Consider the following 19,044-nt stretch of genomic DNA (forward strand, 5'->3'; position numbering starts at 1 on the left):
TAAAGCCAAGAGGGAGGAAAGGAGAGACAGAGGAAACAGGAGCAGAATTGGGGAGGTTAGACAGAGAAGGGACAATGAACAGAAGCAGGCAAGAGCCCTTTCTTTCCTCCTTCCACGGCCCCTGGTCTAGGTGTTCTGCCCTCCCTTCTTGCAGGAAAAGTTAAGTGGAAGGGTGGAATAGTTCTCCACAGAAGGCAGCTTATCTCCAGCCACCTCTCAGTCTCCTACCATACCACACTTAAAAACAGCCTGCTGGAAAATAAACGACATGGAGGAAAGATAATGCTTGTTTCTTTGGGATGCAACTTAAAACTTGCCAGCTAATAACCTGGCTGTAATGAAAACAGCCCATCATCCTCCCCTAGGCAGCTGCCTGGGACCATTACATGCTGGTCCCATACTGAAAACATCTGTACTTCCTTGCCATGAGCCAAATTTAAATTTGAGGTGCAGTTATTACTTGTACTGTAATATCAACAGGAACAATCTTGGAAGATTTAGGTGAGCATAAATGTCAGCCTGCAACCCACAGCTGTAGCCAGAAAAGGTCAGCTTATTTTGTGTTATCCCCTCACTTTCTGCTGTCCCCTCAACTCCCATTCATTTTATCGCTCAGCCTCAAACTGGCTATAACCTTTTATTGAACCTCTCTGGGTTATCAGTAATGTGGGATATAATTTTACAACACATCAGAATCTTTTTGGCTTAAGATTTTGAATTTTTCACCTTTACTTCAAATGTTAACAATGCTGTGAGAAAAGAACAGGTAAAGCTAAGTCCTCTGTGAATGGAATACAGATACTAAAACAAAGTGGCCGATAAATATTTAACATCATGGGAACAATGAGCTGTGCTTTCAGGTTCAAGCACACTAGCCTTTTCCTTTATTATTTTTATACCAATTTCGTTATTAATTAGATGAATGAAATACGTAAAGCCTTTAGAAAGCCTACCATATACAAGTAATGGAAGTGCAATATAAATATTATTACACTGTTATTATTAACCAGGGATTATTGGAAATGAGAAACACGAATTAATTCTAACCACTTCGTCAGTCATGCACCAAATATTCACACCAAGACACATGTGAGGAAATGCACTCTTTTTTTTAAAGGATTTATTTTACAGCACACATTACATGTGGTTTTGAGTCCCCAATGTGAGTGCTGGAATCAAACTCTTGCCCTCTCCACAAGAGCAGTACATGGATCTGAACTACTGAGCCATCTCCCCAGCCCCATGAAGTATATTCTTAATAAAAACAAAACAGCTATCACCTAGGGATCTCAAAAACAACACTACACATACAAATGCTGACTGAATCACCTTAAAAAGATTCCCTCAAATGGTCAAAAATTCAAAGTGCTACCAGGACACACTCTCTTCCTTCCATGTGAGCCCTGTCACTACTCCCACTGAACTGACAGGCCCAGACCCAAAAGGCACAGCAGGTTCGGTAGGCCTTAGGCTAAAAGTACTACTAGAGACCACGTAGTTCTGCTCATCACTGCCCTGGTGCTTCTGACACCAGGAATGCACAGGCACAAGCAGACCAGAGTTCGACAGAGGTGCTGGAAGGAAAGCACTCTTGGAGCTGCTAAGAAACTGGGCACACGCAGTGGCCTGAAGATCACTCCACTTCTTTCTCAATTTGACTTCATTCCAAGGATGCTTAGCTATGCACTGAAAGACAATTTCTTCAGTCATTTAATGATATGTATTTTAAAGTTTTCATAATATCCAATATTAAGGAATCAAATAAATAATGTTTACTTATATGGAAGGATGCCAGATAATATTTCAAAACTAATAGAATGTTTTAAATGTAGTAACTGAAACACACTGGGCTTTAATTTCATGTTTCAGTTACTACATTTCAAAGGCACAGTGGGGCACACACATCTGTAATACAAGAATTTGGGAAACTGTGGCAAAAAAAATCCAAGTTTGAGATCAGGCTAGGCAAATTATTAAGACTCTGCCTCTTAAGGAAGAAAAATAAAAAGTAGAGGTAAGTTTTCCATATAGCTAGTCTATATTTTGTGAAGCTACGTGAAGACTCTGTAATGTGCATATGTATATGAAACAGACAGGGAGAAAACAAACACAGATACATACGAATTTTAGTAATGGGTAGTGGTGAGATTACAGCAGTTTTTACTTTCTTCTTTGTGCTTTTCTGTATATCCCAAAATAAACACTTATTTGGTGCTTGTATATAAGGAAGACAAAAGGGGGCTAGAGAGATGGCTCAGTGGTTAAGAGCACAGGCTGCTCTTCAGAGGACCCAGGTTTGATTTCCAGCACATACATGGTGACTCACAACAGTCTGAAACTCCAGCCCCAGGGCATCCAGCACCTTATTATGGCCTCCGGGAGGCCAGATACTCATGATGCACATACATACATGCAAGCAAAACACTCATAATACACAAAATAAAATACCAAAAACTTTAAATTTTAAAAAGGACATTTTAAAGAAATCTAACTTTTAATTCTTCCTCTACAACTAACCAAGAGAAATAGCAGAATGATCACAGATAGGTCATTTAAACTTATAAAACCAAAGCAGATTGTCACTGAGTATCTAACAGTCTAACAAGTTGTTTTGGCTGTGGTGTTTCATCATAGCAATGGTTACCCTAAGACAGAGACACTGTCTTTCTCAGTAACTACCCCCTTTGCCAGTAAATAAAAAAGCAGTAAGGGAGAGGAACCAAAGCAGATGACCAAAAAGTTAGGTCCTCTTCAACAAATGCATGACACCATGTCAGTGTCTCAGGGACAGAAGGCCTCACCGGCTGTCACGGTCCCACAGGAGGAGGCGTATGTGGTTGATAATGGACGGCTGGCCGAGCTTGATCTCAATGCCAGAGCGGCAGTCATCATCGATGGGATGCCTGGAAAATCCATGATCCAAGTCATAATTTTGAGTGTCACCATCCAACAAGGCTGACTTCAGCTCTCCTTTCACAACCTGGGCTCCGTACTTCATAGTTGCGATGTTTTCTTCTGGTACTACAGTTAGAAACAGAGCGAGTGAAGGGGTGACTTTCATGACTCTATACTAGTGAAGGGAAAGTGAACATCTAAGCATTCCAGTTAACTCTAGTATCTGCATTTGATTTTAAGTTGCATAGGCATGAAGATGGAAATGAAGAATATAGTATGTCCACCAAAATTAAAATAGCTCAGCATTCAAACTGTATGTCACTATCACATCTATAGTGAGCCAGACACTAGACATTAAGGGAACGTCACTACTAGAAGAATCACAAGTAGCAGGACAAGCAATCCTCTCTGTTCATCCCGTTAGCAGCTTTAATCTAATGTCTGCTGATCAGAAACAGCACATCAGATGATCTGCACCCGCCATCCGGACCCAGGACAGGTGTCCAGCCAACAGGCCAAACGAGAGAAGGAGAAGCTCCAGTGCTGCTCACTGTGAGCCACAGACAGACAAGACGCAGCAGTTTTCCATGCGGAGAAAGGAAGAGCCTACCTTAAAAGAAAATAAACATCACTTGATTTTTGTTGTTGTTGCTGTTTTAATTTATTTAATTTTCTTTTACGTGCATTGGTGTGAGGGTGTTAGATACCCTGGAACAGGAGTTACAGATAGCTGTGAGCTGCCAGGTAAGTGCTGGGAATTAAACCCGGGTCCTCTGGAAGATCAGCCAATGCTCTTAACCACTGAGCCATATCTCCAGCCCTGTTTTTTTTTTTTAATTGAAAATTCAGAAGCCTGTAATCAGAATCAATATTGTAGCTATCTTAAGCTCCCTCCTTTCTCCAATGAGAGATTAGTGTCTGGGACTTTAAAGTCATTTATACATATCATGCTTCACAGGTAAGGACGGTGTCTCCAGGGACTGACACCTAAACCGGCACTCTCCACGGAAAGACACAAGGCTGTACAGACATGCTCAGAGACTGAGTCATAATTTAAATCAAGGCTGTACCCTGAACTGGATATGTCACCTGGGAGAAATTACTCTTTCTAAATGTCAATTTCTTAAGAGGACAATGCTTGTCCCCTACATGTCCCCTGTGAAGACTGAGCAGGTGTTTGTAAAGCATACAGCGTGCTCTTTTAGAAACAGTCATCACTATATTGCACGTACATAAGAGAACTATGCAGGTTTCCCAGCAAGCACATACAGCTTGGCCATATAGTATGCAGGGAAAAGGGAGACTTATCAGGTGCACAAAGGAAAAGCAGGAGGAAGAACTCGGCACTGCAGATATGGTGGGAATTGGCTTGTGGAAGTTTACAAATAAAAACAGGTAACAGTGGCTCCAGAAGAGGACAACAAATGCAGCTAAAAGCAACTCAGGAAACAAAGCAAGTAGGGCAATGCTCAACGGCTGAAGTGGCACCTTCACATGGCCAATTCTGATCACTCTCCATACTCCTCCCAGACACCGCTGCATGCACTTACAAATATTAGCTCTTTGATTTAGTCCTCATATTGCTCCCAGAGCATAGTACAGCACTGTGGCCAGCAGAGTTGAGTCGTGGAAGCAAGAAAAGCTCAATGGACCTGTTGTTCAGCAGAGCTGGTGTCAGACCCAGGCATCCAGGGAGTCCCACTGCTAGTTTAAGGCTCTGAGCCTCCTTCATAGGCAAATTCTGATGGGACTGTTAAGACAGCACAAGTTAAGACTGGGAAACAGAGGGACTTGTGTCAAGCCTCCAGGCTTAGAAACTGAAACCATCTGAAGAGAGCTTCCTTCAGTACTAAAAATCTATCACACTCTAAATAATACAGCAGGTCCAACAGTTTCTAATGATTACAGCTGAAATCTAAAATAGAAATAGTCTTCTTTTGAAGTCTATTTCAAGAGTACTTAAGCATTTTCTAGCCATTCTCAACACACTCATTCCCGGAGAGCATCTTTTGCTCCAACTGAAGACCATTTACACAAGTGGAAATCCCCTTGTGACAAGTAGGAGTACAGTGCTAGATAAAAATACAGCTCCAATGTAATCTTTCTCTTCAAAATCTACAGTTAAATGATAAATTTAAAAGGAAAAGTCATCCTGGAAAATTTTATACTACAAAAGTATTCAAAGCATGAGTATTCTTAGTACCTCTATCTCTCTATCCATGAACAAAAAAACCTTTCAGGAAATAGAAGGCAGTAGCAGGAAATGAGCAAGATCATAAATAGCAATCAAAATGTTCTTTACGTTTATGATTTATAATATGTTTTATAGCCATTAAGAAAAATGAGCTTTAAAGTCCTATAGCTAGGTAAAAACAAACCAATTATTAGAAAGGGGGAAAAGGGGATAGTTGGGTTATTTCAAGCTCCCTCCTCTCTCCAACTGAGATTAGTGTCTAGGACTATGAAGTCATCTATAGATCAAATTTCACAGGTAAGGAAGGGGTCACCAGGTACTGATACCTAAAAGCCAACACTCCAAAGATAGACAAGAGGTTGCATAAACTTGCTCAGAGATTGAGTCATAATTTAAAGCAAGCTACACGGTGAGAAAAGCTGAGGCACTGGGCTAACAACCCTGTGTTCTTCTCTTATGTTTATAATCATCCTAGGGACATAGCTCTTGAGACAGGCACTTATACCAATGAATTATTTGGATACAAAATAGCTCTCTGCCCACTAGAATCTCTTTACCCACTTTTGTCACCTAAGTCATCTCCTACACTTCCTGAAATGTATGGGGCCCCTGCCTCCCTCCCTTGATACTTGCTAACAGCTGTGTCATTACAAACGACTTTCCCAAAGTTCCTGTCTTGCTTTAACTTTCCCCATTAACCTACTTTTTCCAGACCTTGTTTCCACACTTCTCAATTCTGATACAAACACACAAGTGGAAACAAAGAAGAAATCAACTAGGAGAAATTACAGAAGAGCATCTACTTCCTACTGTTTGATCCCAGACTAGGCAATTAATTTACCTGGCAACTTTAGCAAGTTACCAAGCAATAGCATGCAGCTAAATGGGACCACCATCCAATTTATTTAAAGAAACGGGTTTCAAAGCTGCCTCTGCTGTGCGAATCACAGTACTGGACTCAGCCCCAGATGTTCAGCATCTGGCAGAACAAGAGACCTGCACTGACACTGAACACCTCCACAGATGAATGCACCCCACGGATGACACAGCAGTGAAAGAGCCAAGAGTTGAAAGTTCATGTTACAATTGTTTTTATGTGATGGGGGAGAAAGACTTAAATTCTAGTTTAGAAACAATTAAAGGATTCATTCAGTCTTATGTATTTAAAAAATCTTGATTCAGACACTGTGACAGGTGCTAGAAGACCACAGGCAAAAAAGGACACAACTATATCATTAAAGAATTCAATCTAATGAGTGCATCTAGACAAATAAAAACCAACAATTCTATCACAGTTGCAAAGATCCATAGAGCAGTAACTCACACAGGCGTGCACACACACCCCAACAATGTACCTCAGCTGTCTTAGGAACATATTGACTTTTACTCAATAAAGATATCCTGAGGCTAGAATCTGTGATACAGCTCTATGCTATATGCGTGCAGAAATAAGAAGTTACTGTTCTCTTTCCCATAGTCTAAAACATGAGATAAACAAAGCAAAGTACAACTCAGCCTCATCAGATAAAGCACTGACTTTCAAAGCAGCATCTATAGAATTAAGATAAAACTAAATGTTAAGAGAATGGAAAGGAGGCTGTTCAAATATCCTAAGATTTCATTAAAAAGGACATTTCCTTTCCCTAGCTGCATAGATGAATGCTTATTATATATGCATAAAACTATGTAAACTACCTTCTAAAGAGACCAGCCCTCATCACTGAGTAAAAACATCTTCTGGATCGCCCCCATTAAAATGGGGTGGCGTGTGCAATTTAGTAAAGTATCTAAGTAGGCATTGAGGAGAGACTCTTCTAGAAGCTCCTGGTCTATGAACTTGTAAGAGCAGCACCAGGACCAAGAGAGGCCCTCTGCATTCCTGATTAGCCTCTAAACACGAACACATGCCAGGTAATAATATCAACAGTCACACAATCCCCCAGCAGCTCCAAAATCAGCAGAGCTAGCTTCTCCAATACCAGCAGAGCTAGCTTCTCCAATACCAGCAGAGCTAGCTTCTCCAATACCAGCAGAGCGAGCCTCCAAACCATCAGCCGAAGAATGGTTCTGAGCTGTTCGGCTTTGTTTTCCAACAAAAAAAAAAAAATGTGTTAAAATAATTATCCGAATGTTTGGATAGTTCTTAGAAAATAATCTCTTTACGAATCTGCTAGGAATGTATTGTGTTTCCACAGTATTTTTAATATTGGTTTTACTATCTAAATACTATAAAAGTCAGAAAATATCCTGCTATTTAACCATTACTCAATGATTTTATGATTGCCAAACACTTTTATAATCTATTCCTTAAGCTCTGCCTGAATGTCTCCAAAATGAAAATTTTACCCTGATGAGCAATAGTCACAGAAAACACATCATTCCAGAACTGAGTGCCTTAGTATTTCCTCCCCAAGGAATCTCCCAGAGAACTAAAATCCAGTGCTTACACATGGGCTAACCAAGAAACCAGTAACTGTATGAAGTGCCAAATATACCTAACACCTACATCCATGATCCAACCAATCTTCACCAAACCCAGTTCTAGGGCATATCAGCCAATCATAGGAAAGAAGGAGAGGCACTTATATAAGAGGATACAAAATGAGGGTTTGGGAAGTGTAAAATTCAACATCGTTATGTCACCTTTCATCCTCTTACACAGCTAAGACTGACCTTCAACTGGCCCCTCTAATTGCTTCCTAGACCTCTGCAGTTAGTTCTCTACAGCTACATCATTCTGTTTCTCTACTGCCTTTTACCTCAAACCACAAACCCAATCACACTAACACACTGTGCATGTTATCCCTTCAAACATAATGCCTGATTCCCTTTAGACTATTCATGAACTCACACGATTTACATCCAGAGTCCTCTCGACTGCCATTCGCCTTGACTCTCTGGCATCGTGAGACAGCATAACTGCCTCTCCATACAGCTGCTCTCCCCTCTGACTGGCTTCTGTGGACTTCCTGTATCTCTGCTGCCTCCCTGCCTTTCCAATTCCTTCTCCACCTGAAGCCTCCAGCCTATAAGTCTCCAAGTCTTGGAGCTTGATTCTTTTACTCCTTATTCTTACCAGATTTCAACTCTTTTGGTCTCTAGCTTTGACTGCTCCCCGAATACCATAGCATGCTTTGATCCAGCAAGCGTTCACTTGTTGCACACTGGTCAGTGTGTTAAATGGTCAGGATAAAAGATCAATAAATAAGACCCACAAAAAACATTGTCTTTAAAACTCAAAGGTAAGTAAAGGAAACTGTTTACAAGAATGTGGTGAATATAACAATTCACAATGACATACAGAGATGAGGAGAAAAGAAACCACATGCCATATTTACACAAATTATTCCAGTTAATCCTCCTAATAATACTGATATAGAAAACTAAAACTCAATTTATTGCCAGATCATACAGCTAATGACTAATTCAGGACTTAAAATCAAATTTGTCTGGCTGAGGGACTCAGGAGACAGCTCAGTCTACGGAGTGTTTACCAAACCAGCAGTGAGAACCTAAATCATTTCCCAGTACCGCCATAAAAAGCTGAGTCTAACGGCACACAACTGTAAACCCCAGAACAGAAGGGTGATCCCGGGAGTCTGACGCCCAGCCAGCCAGCCTACTCAGCGGGCCCGAGGCAAAGAGCAGGTCTCAGAATCAAGCTGGATGACTCCCACAAGGTAATGCCTGAGGCTCACCTCTGGCCTCCACATTCTGTGCACACATATGCATGTATGTGCACCCACAAAATATGTGAGGCCAAAGAACTACTGTTCTTTTCAGTTGAAATCGAGATCTGACAACTTGGGAAGTAAAAGTAGGCTAAGGACTTCTATTTAGGGCCCACCAGCATTTCAAGAATGTCTCAAACCAGTCAAGAAAGGTATCATTCCAGGAAATGGCCCGTCTGACCAGAAATGGCAAATATCTAGAAGCCCTCAAGCTGAATAACCAAAGCCATGCTCAGCATCTCCCAGCAGAAGCACTGCCTGCCTGAGGACATGAAATGCCCTGAGCTTTAGCTGGCACCGTTTACTGTCCTAAGACAATGAGGCCTCGGGACTGCTGGTTACTTAGATTTAGAAAACCACAGTGAAGTCCTCCTATCATCAAGCTCTAACTTCCTGAAACCCTGCCTATACTCCTGTTCCTTTCCACTTCTCTGCCATCACACGCTGTGTCAGTCAAGCAGATTAAATTCCTTCCTCACTGGTTTTCTGGAATCCAGTTTAAACTCTTCCAAACCATCCAGGAGAGCCCCACTGCAGTGTGCAGTCCACTCTCAAGTAAGCTTCTCATTGTAGAGAAAGGAGATTTGAGCCAGCTTTCAAAGATCTCCATGACCTGTCTGAACTGGCACGCAGCCATTAGCTCACACGGCAGCAGCACACCCTCCTGTTCTATCAAGCGCTTTCGTCCTGGCCTCTCAGATGCACAGCTCTATTAATCTCACCCATCTTCCAAACTGGCGCTCAGTTAACGACAATGCCACTCCAACCAAGGAGTTTCCTGCCTTCCCCTCAACCATTCTAGGCCACCTTTTTCTGAAGTTACACTGTGTTACCTACTTCAACACTGTTGTTTTTAGTTGGTCACAGGCCTTATCTCTTCCACGATGAAAGTGGAAGGGTCAAAGGCAGAGGCTGCTTTTTGCACTTCTGCTGCATAGCTTCATAGTTTAATAGGATAGTTTAATAGGCACAGCCTACAGAGGCTAGTGACATCATCCTTCTGTGTGACTTTGGGCAAGGCACCCAATTCCCTGTGTCTCATTTTCTTCACTTGTGAAACAACCAATTAGAAATAGGCAGTGTGTCTCCTCCAGGGACGTGAGAATGGAGTAGATGTAGAGCCTGGCCCTGACACACAGAGAGCATTTGGTAATCCTTAACTGCTATTATTTCATTTGCAAATCAGAATACTGTTACTATCTGCAGCGGCTGTCACCACTACTTAGAATCTCCACAGGTGGTACCTAAGAATTAGGCACTCATCTTACCTGCAGGAAGGAGGGAGGAGGAAAAGTCTTAATTTGACAAGCAACTTTTCAGGAAAGTGTCTACTGACATCCTGAGGAGCAGATGGAAAATGTGTCCAGGAATGACAACAAATAGCTGTGCTAGCTCATCCTGTTAGGAAGAACGACAGCAAGAGACACCCACAGGAAGCGGAGCTAGGTCCACTTGGCCTCGGCCTATGCTATGCATACCTGCACCAGGGCTCTCTAGCTGGAGTTCTGCTGTTAGGAGTAGGTGAGAAGGAGAAACAGATACTTACTGAGCATGCCTCTGTAGTTGAGGTCCATATCCCGGCTCTCTGAACGCACTTTAATGGCATCGAGAATAGCATCTGGAGACAACAACCCTGAAGGTCTCACAACATTCAGAAGCTCAGTGAGGCTCATCAGAGGTAAACGCACAGCCTGCATGATTTCAGCATGGTTCTCCTTTGCATTGTGCTTACACCAGTTTAACAAGGCTAAGAAAATATCTTTCTCAGGAGCAGCAAACGAATCTCTCAAAACGATGTTCAGAAGTGCCGTCTGCAAAGGATAAACAGGGAGCACAGAAGTCAGCATGGAGCGCAGCCAAGGGCATAACCAGCCTGCAGAACTTGGCCAGACAGTGGGTAGTAGTCCTTTCCTTGAGTTTTGCCCTTCCTAACTGTCCCCTTCTCCCCTCTGCCTATGTGAACAAGCAGCAGTAATACTTCGGGTGCAGAAGCTCATGCTTGTAATACCAGCATTTGGAAGGCTGTGGGTCTAAGGTCAGCCTGGGCCACACGGTGGTTCAAGGACAACATGGGTTACTATAAAAAAAAAAAAAAAAAGAAAGAAAGAAAAAGTAGCACCTTTCCTAACTCAGGCTTTTTGTACCACTATATAAAGCAACTAGTCTTTCCCCACACATCTATACCCATCTTTTGTTGTTTTAAAGAGATTGACTCAATTTTTAAAGTTATAGTACAGAGTAAATAAATTTTTCATACACTGTGTTGCTCATATTTGTAACAGTCCTCTGCTCTACTCCCCATTCCACTGCCCATCTTGCTGGTACCCTGTCCGCCTCCCACAGCGCTGCTTCTGCTTCCATGTCATGTGTATCCCATTACCCCACACATACACACGCCTCTGAAGATCTTCTTCCCTTTTCATAGTCCCCTTTCTAGTTTCACGGCCTACACCTACTGTGTTGGCTGGCTTGTGCCAAGTTGACACAAGCCAGAGACATCTGAGAAGAGGGACTCCCAATAAAGAAAATGCTCCCCCATAAGACTGGCCTGTGGATAAGTCTGTGGGGCATTTTCTTGATTAATGATTGATGAGGAAGGACATAGCATACTGAAATCAGTGCCACTCCCTATACAGATAGGTTCTGGGTTGTACACGACAGCAGGCTGAGCAAGCCTTGGGGAGCAAGCCAGTAGGCAGCATTCCTCCAGGGCCTCTGCTTCAGTTCCTTCTCCAGGTCTCTTCCCTGACTTCCCTTAGTGATGGAGTGTGACCTGAGAGTTGAAGCTGAAATATACCCTTTCCTCCCCAAGTTGCTTTTGGTCGTGGTGTTTTATTAAAGCAATAGAAACCAAACTTAGAAACCCAGTCCCTAACATGTGCACATTTATACACATATGCATACAATGTAACGGCCATTATGAGAGCAACCTGTAAATCTGTCTTTCTGAGTCTGGCTTCTTTCAACTAATGTAATGGTTTTCAGTTCTCCCATTTTGCTGCAACTGTCATTATTTCACTTTCCTTTACAGCTGAACAAAGTCCCATTGTGTTTCTGTACCACATCACTTATCTGGCTGTTGATGGACCTCTAGAATGGTTCCATATTGTAGCTACTGCAAACAGTGCAGTGATAAACCTGTATGTGCAAGTATCTCTAATATGCTGACTTCAAGTCCTTTGGGTTTATATGCAGGAGTGGTATAGTTTGTAGCCATCCTCTTATAAAACAGCAACAACAAAGATGGCAAACTCAATGTGTGTATGTGTGTGCAGGTGCATGCATGTGTGTATTCTTTGAGAAGGTGTGTATTTGTAAGTCAGTAAGATAAGCCCAGAGTTAAAAATTCAAAACCTTCTGTTTTATAGTACTGCGACACTACCATGGTTTTGGTCCTTGGCTCTCTGGACTGAACTCCATAAACTGACTGATGCACCCATGAAAATTCCTTGCTTACAGAAGTTAAATGGGATAATTAAAAAAAAATCAGAGTTCATTCAAATCAATATGCACAGCTCTTTAAACACACACAGACAAAAACTGAGAGGGACAGAGAACCACGGCTCCAGGTTCGATGGCAGATTTAAGTGACAATTTTAAACCGGGAAGAGGAGGGACCCCAGCAGTGACTTGAGACACCCACTGGCACTTCAGGGCTCTTTCAGCAACTTCCCCTCTGAGCCACCGACTATATCCCAGCCCCAAAGACTCTTTCCTTTGGTCAAAAGAGAATTCCTAGATATATTCTATATCAGAGAAATACACAACCAAAAAACGATGTGCAATACAAAAAAAAAAAAAGAATCTTACGTGATATTAAAATCAAGACCAGTCTCTTCTGCACATAAAACTTACCAGAGAAACCTTGGAAAGGGAAAGCAAAATGGAACCAATAGCCTTTAAGAACTAGAGTCCCAGAAACCAGGAGCAAGTGCTAGACCAGATTACTTCTTTGAGACCAATGACCTTTATCTTTGATTCTAAGACCACTGTGGTGTGGTCACTGTGTAAGGACACGCAGAGAAATCAAAGGCAGAGCAGAACGCACCTTGGAAAGGGAGAGGAAGCCTTCACTGGCGAGCACCTCCTGAGCATTTCTGTCCATGAACATGCAGCACATACAAGTTAACTTGGGCAGTGAGTAGAGACTGGCAACATCAAAAGTCATACAGACATTCTGGATGTTAAGGATGGTGCAGAGATACTCAGAGGTAGAATCCTCTAGCTCTGGAAATCCATATTTATGAGCCAGGCTCAAAAAATCCAGCAGCACCTCCTCCTTCTCATCTGTCAGTGTCGCCCGCCCAGTGTAGATGTATTTGAGCAGCATTGTGAATGCTTCTGCAGTGGTGTCCTGGAGAGGGATTTCGGCTTCAGGCTGAGACTCTCGCATCCCACCATACAGTAATGCTCTGCACACCAGAGAAGAAACAGAGTTGGAGAACCTCAAATACCATTTGCTACAAAATACATGTAAAAATGGCTATCAATACTATACACGTATAATAAATTTGCTTAATGATATAAAGATTCAGGTGGAAGCCGGGCGGTGGTGGCGCACGCCTTTAATCCCAGCACTCGGGAGGCAGAGACAGGCGGATCTCTGTGAGTTCGAGGCCAGCCTGGTCTACAAGAGCTAGTTCCAGGACAGGAACCAAAAGCTACGGAGAAACCCTGTCTCGAAAAATCAAAAAGATTCAGGTGGAGAATGCAAGTGATTGTAAATAGTTTCTTTTACAGAATTTAAAAACCATTTTGAATTAATATCATAAACAACTGAGCTAAATGAGGTACACTGAGAGCGCAAAATTACATGGAAAGTTGGAAGTCATCATTTGAGAAGAACAATGACTCAATATAAAGATGTTAAAGTTTAGAAAGTAAAACTCTACAGGAGAATGATGAGCTAAACACTAACGGGAGCCCTGACTGCTGCACAGCGAGAAAACAGGCTCTGTCACGCAGTGTTTAAGGGGCTATGTAAATGGACCCCTTCTTTTTGCAAAATAATTTAGTAATACAGCTATACAAATCTGCAATGTACATACACTAAGACTCAGCAATTGTTCTTTTAAGACCCAACTAGAGAAAAAGATAATTCATTTAACAATATACAGGAATGAATACTTAAACACTAGAAAAAAATCAAAATGTCAAGATGCACAAGGCTGAAACACTGTGGCACACACATTCTATGTCACCACTAGGAAGATCAATAGAGATCAATATGTGCTAGCTAGGAGACGTCTACCTTGGTTCTTGCCCAGTAATGAGTGAAGGGGGTTCAAAGCTTACTGTGAAAAGTTCCCTCTTGTATAGCTAGTATGCCCTTGCCAGGGAACACGTAAGATCTGGTGACAAGACTTGGTCAGGACTCCCCCCAACTACTGCCAGTTAATTTTGCTTTGCACAAGAATAGTGTTATCAACGAGAATCTGAGAGTTTCGGTGGTAGCCTGGTTTAAGCCCAAGTGAGTGACAAATACTACGAAGATTCAATACCCAGAAGCACAAATGTCAATGAGTAAGGGACTGTATTCCATTAGCTCAATACCATCTTCAAGTTTCTGAAAATGTTTGGATTTCTTTTTTTAAAAATATACTGATCATATGACATTCACATACAGGTGGGGTTTTTTTGTTTTGTTTTTTTGGGTTTTTTTGTTTTGTTTTTGCCCAATTGCTTTTTAAGGAGAGTAAAATATACAGTACTCAGAAATAGAAGTTCCATTATTAAGAAAGGTCTTTTAAAAGTACATTCAGACCTTCAAAAAGAGTTAACCGGTATTGTCTGGCCCACTTAGCCTTCTAACCCCTTACTTCTAAGCTGGCTCCTAAAGAAAAGGTAATTCTCAGAAAGTAACAAATCCACAAAGATAAAGTTCTTTCAGACATGTACTAAACGATTCCACTTGTTATACATAAGTTACATATTTTTATTTTCTTCTTTGTTTTCAAAACAGGGTTTCTCTGTGTGACCCCAGCTGACCTGGAATTCACTCTGTAGACCAGGCTGGCCTTGACTCAAGAAATCCGCCTGCCTCTGCCTCCCTGAGTACTAAGATTAAAGGTGTGTGCAACTACTACCTGGTTCATATTTTTCATAGAAAACACTAGTGTTTCCCATGGATGACTTAAATCTAAAAAAGGAAAAGAAAAGAAAAACCACATTACACACTTACCGAAAATACTGGCACCTAGCTGCTAAAATTACCCTGTGGGCAGGAAACCGCTTCTTTTCCACAACAAATGTGACATCGCCATATTCTTCACCAATCAACAAGGCACCAATGTGCTCAGACAGAATGTGCACGTGGTCGATTTCCCCCACTGCAGTAAAGGGGCGAAGAGGGTGGCTGTTACTCATCGTGTGGAACAGATGATAGTCACTGACCTGTCACACAGAGGAAGAGCATGGGTTAGTAAGGAAAGGGTGCAGACACAGAAAACCGCACTCCATCAGCCAACCACACTTTACCCCAGAGTTCATCAGTAATTTTTTTTGAAACAATCTTCAACTGTGTAATACAGGCTGGCTTAAAAGTCACTATAGTTCCGGCTATCCCAGCATTCCCCCCTCCTCCCGCCTCAGTCAAAGTGCCAAAGGTTTCCATTTTATGTCATTGTTATTATTTTGTTTGTTTTTGTTGTTTGAGACAGGGTTTCTCTGTGTAGCCCTGGCTGTCCTGAAACTCAATCTGTAGACCAGGCTGACTTCAAACTCACAGAGGGGATGCCTGTCTCTGCCTCCTGAGTACTAGTATTAAAGACATCCACCACCACCACCCAGATGGTTTCCTTTTAATTAATCTGCGTATTCTAAGAAGCAATTCAACCTTTTTTAACTAACTCCACAACCTTCACTGCCTCCTCACACTAGGAAAGCAGAAATGCCTGGATATTCACATACTAGTAGTGCTTGGAGCCATCGCAATCCAGACACACAGGCTTTGTGCCAAACAGCACCTCATGGAAAGGAGAGCCAACCAGCAGAGAGGGCCTACACTGATCACAGGCTGATTTTGCAAGGCTGGATACAGCTACACCCAGGAAAAGTCTTTCAAGTACAGATTTGGGAATAAATTACAGACTAAATTTAATATCATTTCATGTAAGTGATTTTGGTTTGAAACCACCTTAAATAATTTATAGAAAACAATCTTCTGTGGTCACAAAAGTGACTTACTTTATTAATAAAAATTTACAGAAACATCACAGCGCTCTTCCAAAATGAGAATCCATCTGGCATAGTCTCTAAACTGCTACTTCTCAGCCTGGTGAAGTGCCGTGAACTAATACCACCACACTCAAGAGGCCGAGGCAAGATTATGGGTTCAAGGGTAGCATGAGCTACATAGTAAGACTCCAATGATCAGGTTGATGGCAAATACCAGAATATCACTATATTTATAGGCACTTCCTTGCCTTTATGTGCAGTCTGTCTATAAAAATAAATGAAAATCAAGGGGCTGGAGTCGGAGTAACATACTCAAAAGGGAAGCTAAGACTTAGGAAGCTAGAACTGCTCTTAAGTCTTTATTTGTGAGCACGCCTTTTCAGACGCAGGAACTCAGCAGATACTTGAGGCTCTTCACTAGCATTCAGACCCCCAGGTAGAAGAGGTGCCTGGTGCCTCAGAAGTAGTCTCTACACTGCACAGAGACAAGGGAAACTGAGCCAATAAACAGTCTTCACTGAACCCTCATCATCTTCAGCAGTCTGTCGTAACCAGCATTAAAGGCTCAAGGTCTCTCATCTTCAAACTTCCACCCCAGATCTTGTACTAGCAAGGTGTATGAAGTCCGTCTCCTATGTCTACAGGGAAACCTTCAGGAGCAAAGCTCTTTAGCCGCTTGTGATCACATGACCAGCCCAAAGGGAGACTTACCAACAACAAGAGCTGTGATGAAAGAACAAAAATGGATGACTAGCAGCATCCTGCCCTGTTGCCAAAGGGTGGTGGTTTGAATAGACTGGCCCCTGTAAGTTCCATACTCTTGAATAGCTGGTCCCCAGTCGGTATGGTTTGGGAAGGATTAGGCGTGACATTGTTGGAGGAGGCATGTCACTGGAGGAAGGCTCTCAAGTTTCCAAAGATTGTTCCATTCCCAATGTGCCTGTGCCTACTTACAATCTGTGACGTGAGCTCTCAGCTGTTCCTTCGCCATGCGTTTGCTCCACCATCACCCTACCCTCTGAACCACAGGCCAATCACATACTTTCTTTATAAATTGCCTTGCTCAAGGTGTTTCATCACAGCAATGAAAAAGTAACTAGTACATAAAACAAACCCCCTTTCCTCAATTGCAGCTGCCACTTCAAAGAGTCAAAACTTAGCCATCTTCAGTCATTTGTATGAGAAAAAAACAAACTCAGTTTAATAGGACCAACTTGGAAGCATTAGCAACAACAGGAAATGTGTGCTATGACACTTAACAGAGAGGTTGGGCCACTTTCTATAAAGGTTCCATAGTAGTTACTTCAGGCTTTGTGCACTACACAACATTGTCCTACATACTCGTCTGCCTTAAGAACTAAAAAGAAGCCCTAGGCAAGAAGTAAATGAATGACCATGGCTGCGGTCTAATAAAGCTATTGAAAAAAGAATGGTACGGTGTCTGGGGAATGAACTCATTACAAGCATGAGGGCCTGGGTTCAATCCCCAAAAATCCACATTAAAAAATGCTGTCCTCTTTTTTAATGGTTGCTGCCTTTTAAGCTAGGCTGTACTAGTCAGCAACTACAACTCCGGTGTAGGCAGAAAAGCAGCAGCCGAAAGAGCAGCAGCCTGAGGAAGAAATTCTGTTCCCTCAGGCACTGACTCTTTCAAAGAAACTAAGAGAATTTACCTAAACCTCTGCCCTGCTAAAGAACTCAAGATTCAAAGGCTGAGGTAGAATCTTGCTTCCCAGAGAGGCTGAACAGCAAGCAGCTCACCTGGCTCATCTCCCAAGAATCCTCCTCGTGCCTTTTCTCACCCCTCCTTATAAACCCTTCTCCTCCCAGCTGATGCAACCTCCGGACCGCAGGTGAATTTTATTTAATCAAACACACCTTTGCATCATTAAACAAATGTTTTGGAGTATAAACAAAAGTAACACACCTTAAAATAATATTCTACAACACATGGGGGCTGGAGAAATGGCTCAGAGGTTAAGAGTACTGGCTGCTCTTCCAGAGGACCTAGGTTCAATTCCCAGCAACCACATGGCAGCTCACAACTATAACTCCAGTTCCAGGGGTTCTGATACCTTCACACAGACACACATGCAGGCAAAACACCAATGCACATGAAATAAACATAAATAAATCATTTTTTAAAAAAAAGCAGGACATGATGAACATAGATTGTAATCCCAGCACTAGAAGGCGGAAGGCTCTCTGGCCATCCAGTCTGGCCTACTCATTGAGCTGCAGGCCTTTGAGAGCCGTGCTGAAAGAAAGGAAGGGGGAGCCGTGCTGAAAGAAAGGAAGGGGGAGGGAAGAAAAGAAAGAAGGTAGATAGCGCTTGAGGATCAATTAAGACCCAAAATTATCCTCTGATCTCTACAGATATAATACACACACACACACACACACACACACACACACAAAGAGATACACACATACGGACAGACACACACAGAGATCATCTCCCTCTCCCCGCACCTATTCTCTCTCATATTTAAAGAGAAAACGGATTTGGTCAAAGGTCACAGTTTGCCATGTGCTTGACTAACGTGATCAAGAGCTCCAGATGAAGCATCAAACAGGGTTTGAGATTTGTTTTCTTTCCTGGTAGTTTATCCTGCTGATATGCAAAGGCCATGGTTGCTTCCTGTGTTGGCCAAACTCTGAAAACTACTAGATTCTGACTTCAAACTCCATCCCTGGCAACAGGACTGCTCCATCACTCTGCCACTCCAGATCAAACAGACATTTGCACTGAGAGGAGGCACTGCACGTGGCTCATGAATATCCTCCGGTGTAACATCTCTGAGCATTTATCTAAGTCATGGCCAGGATTCAGCCCACTGCTAATGACTCTGGCTGAACAATGACTGGTTTTCAGTTAACTAGCTCAGTGGGATATTTACAATTCATCAACTGACAAATCATGAGCATTAATTCTGAATATGTAAATATCTGCTTTAATGGGTTCACCAGATCTTCACTTCTCAATACATATAATTTCACTTTGCTAAATTTACATTTTAATTATGTTTTTCCAAGTGGAAATATAAA

General features: G+C 42.2%; 1 protein-coding gene across 2 annotated transcripts in view; it reads right to left on the minus strand.

The window, feature by feature from the left end:
• Btbd9 (BTB domain containing 9) overlaps positions 1–19,044 on the minus strand; it is a 371,475-nt gene that overhangs the window by 319,458 nt on the left and 32,973 nt on the right. The window contains exons 2-5 of one of the 2 annotated variants that reach the window (XM_041634764.1): positions 15,002–15,149; positions 12,869–13,232; positions 10,367–10,631; positions 2,802–3,021 (exon numbers count right to left, since the gene is read on the minus strand). In XM_041634764.1, the coding sequence (XP_041490698.1) occupies positions 2,802–3,021; positions 10,367–10,631; positions 12,869–13,213 (830 nt within the window). In that variant the 5' untranslated portion in view covers positions 13,214–13,232; positions 15,002–15,149. Of the gene's footprint in view, positions 1–2,801; positions 3,022–10,366; positions 10,632–12,868; positions 13,233–15,001; positions 15,214–19,044 lie in introns of both variants that reach the window. The other variant, XM_041634763.1, reaches the window with a different exon arrangement.

This window comes from Microtus oregoni, unplaced genomic scaffold (assembly GCF_018167655.1).
Source record: "Microtus oregoni isolate MIOR12 unplaced genomic scaffold, Mior012 000046F_ref0000063, whole genome shotgun sequence".
NCBI classification, from domain to species: Eukaryota; Metazoa; Chordata; class Mammalia; order Rodentia; family Cricetidae; genus Microtus; species Microtus oregoni.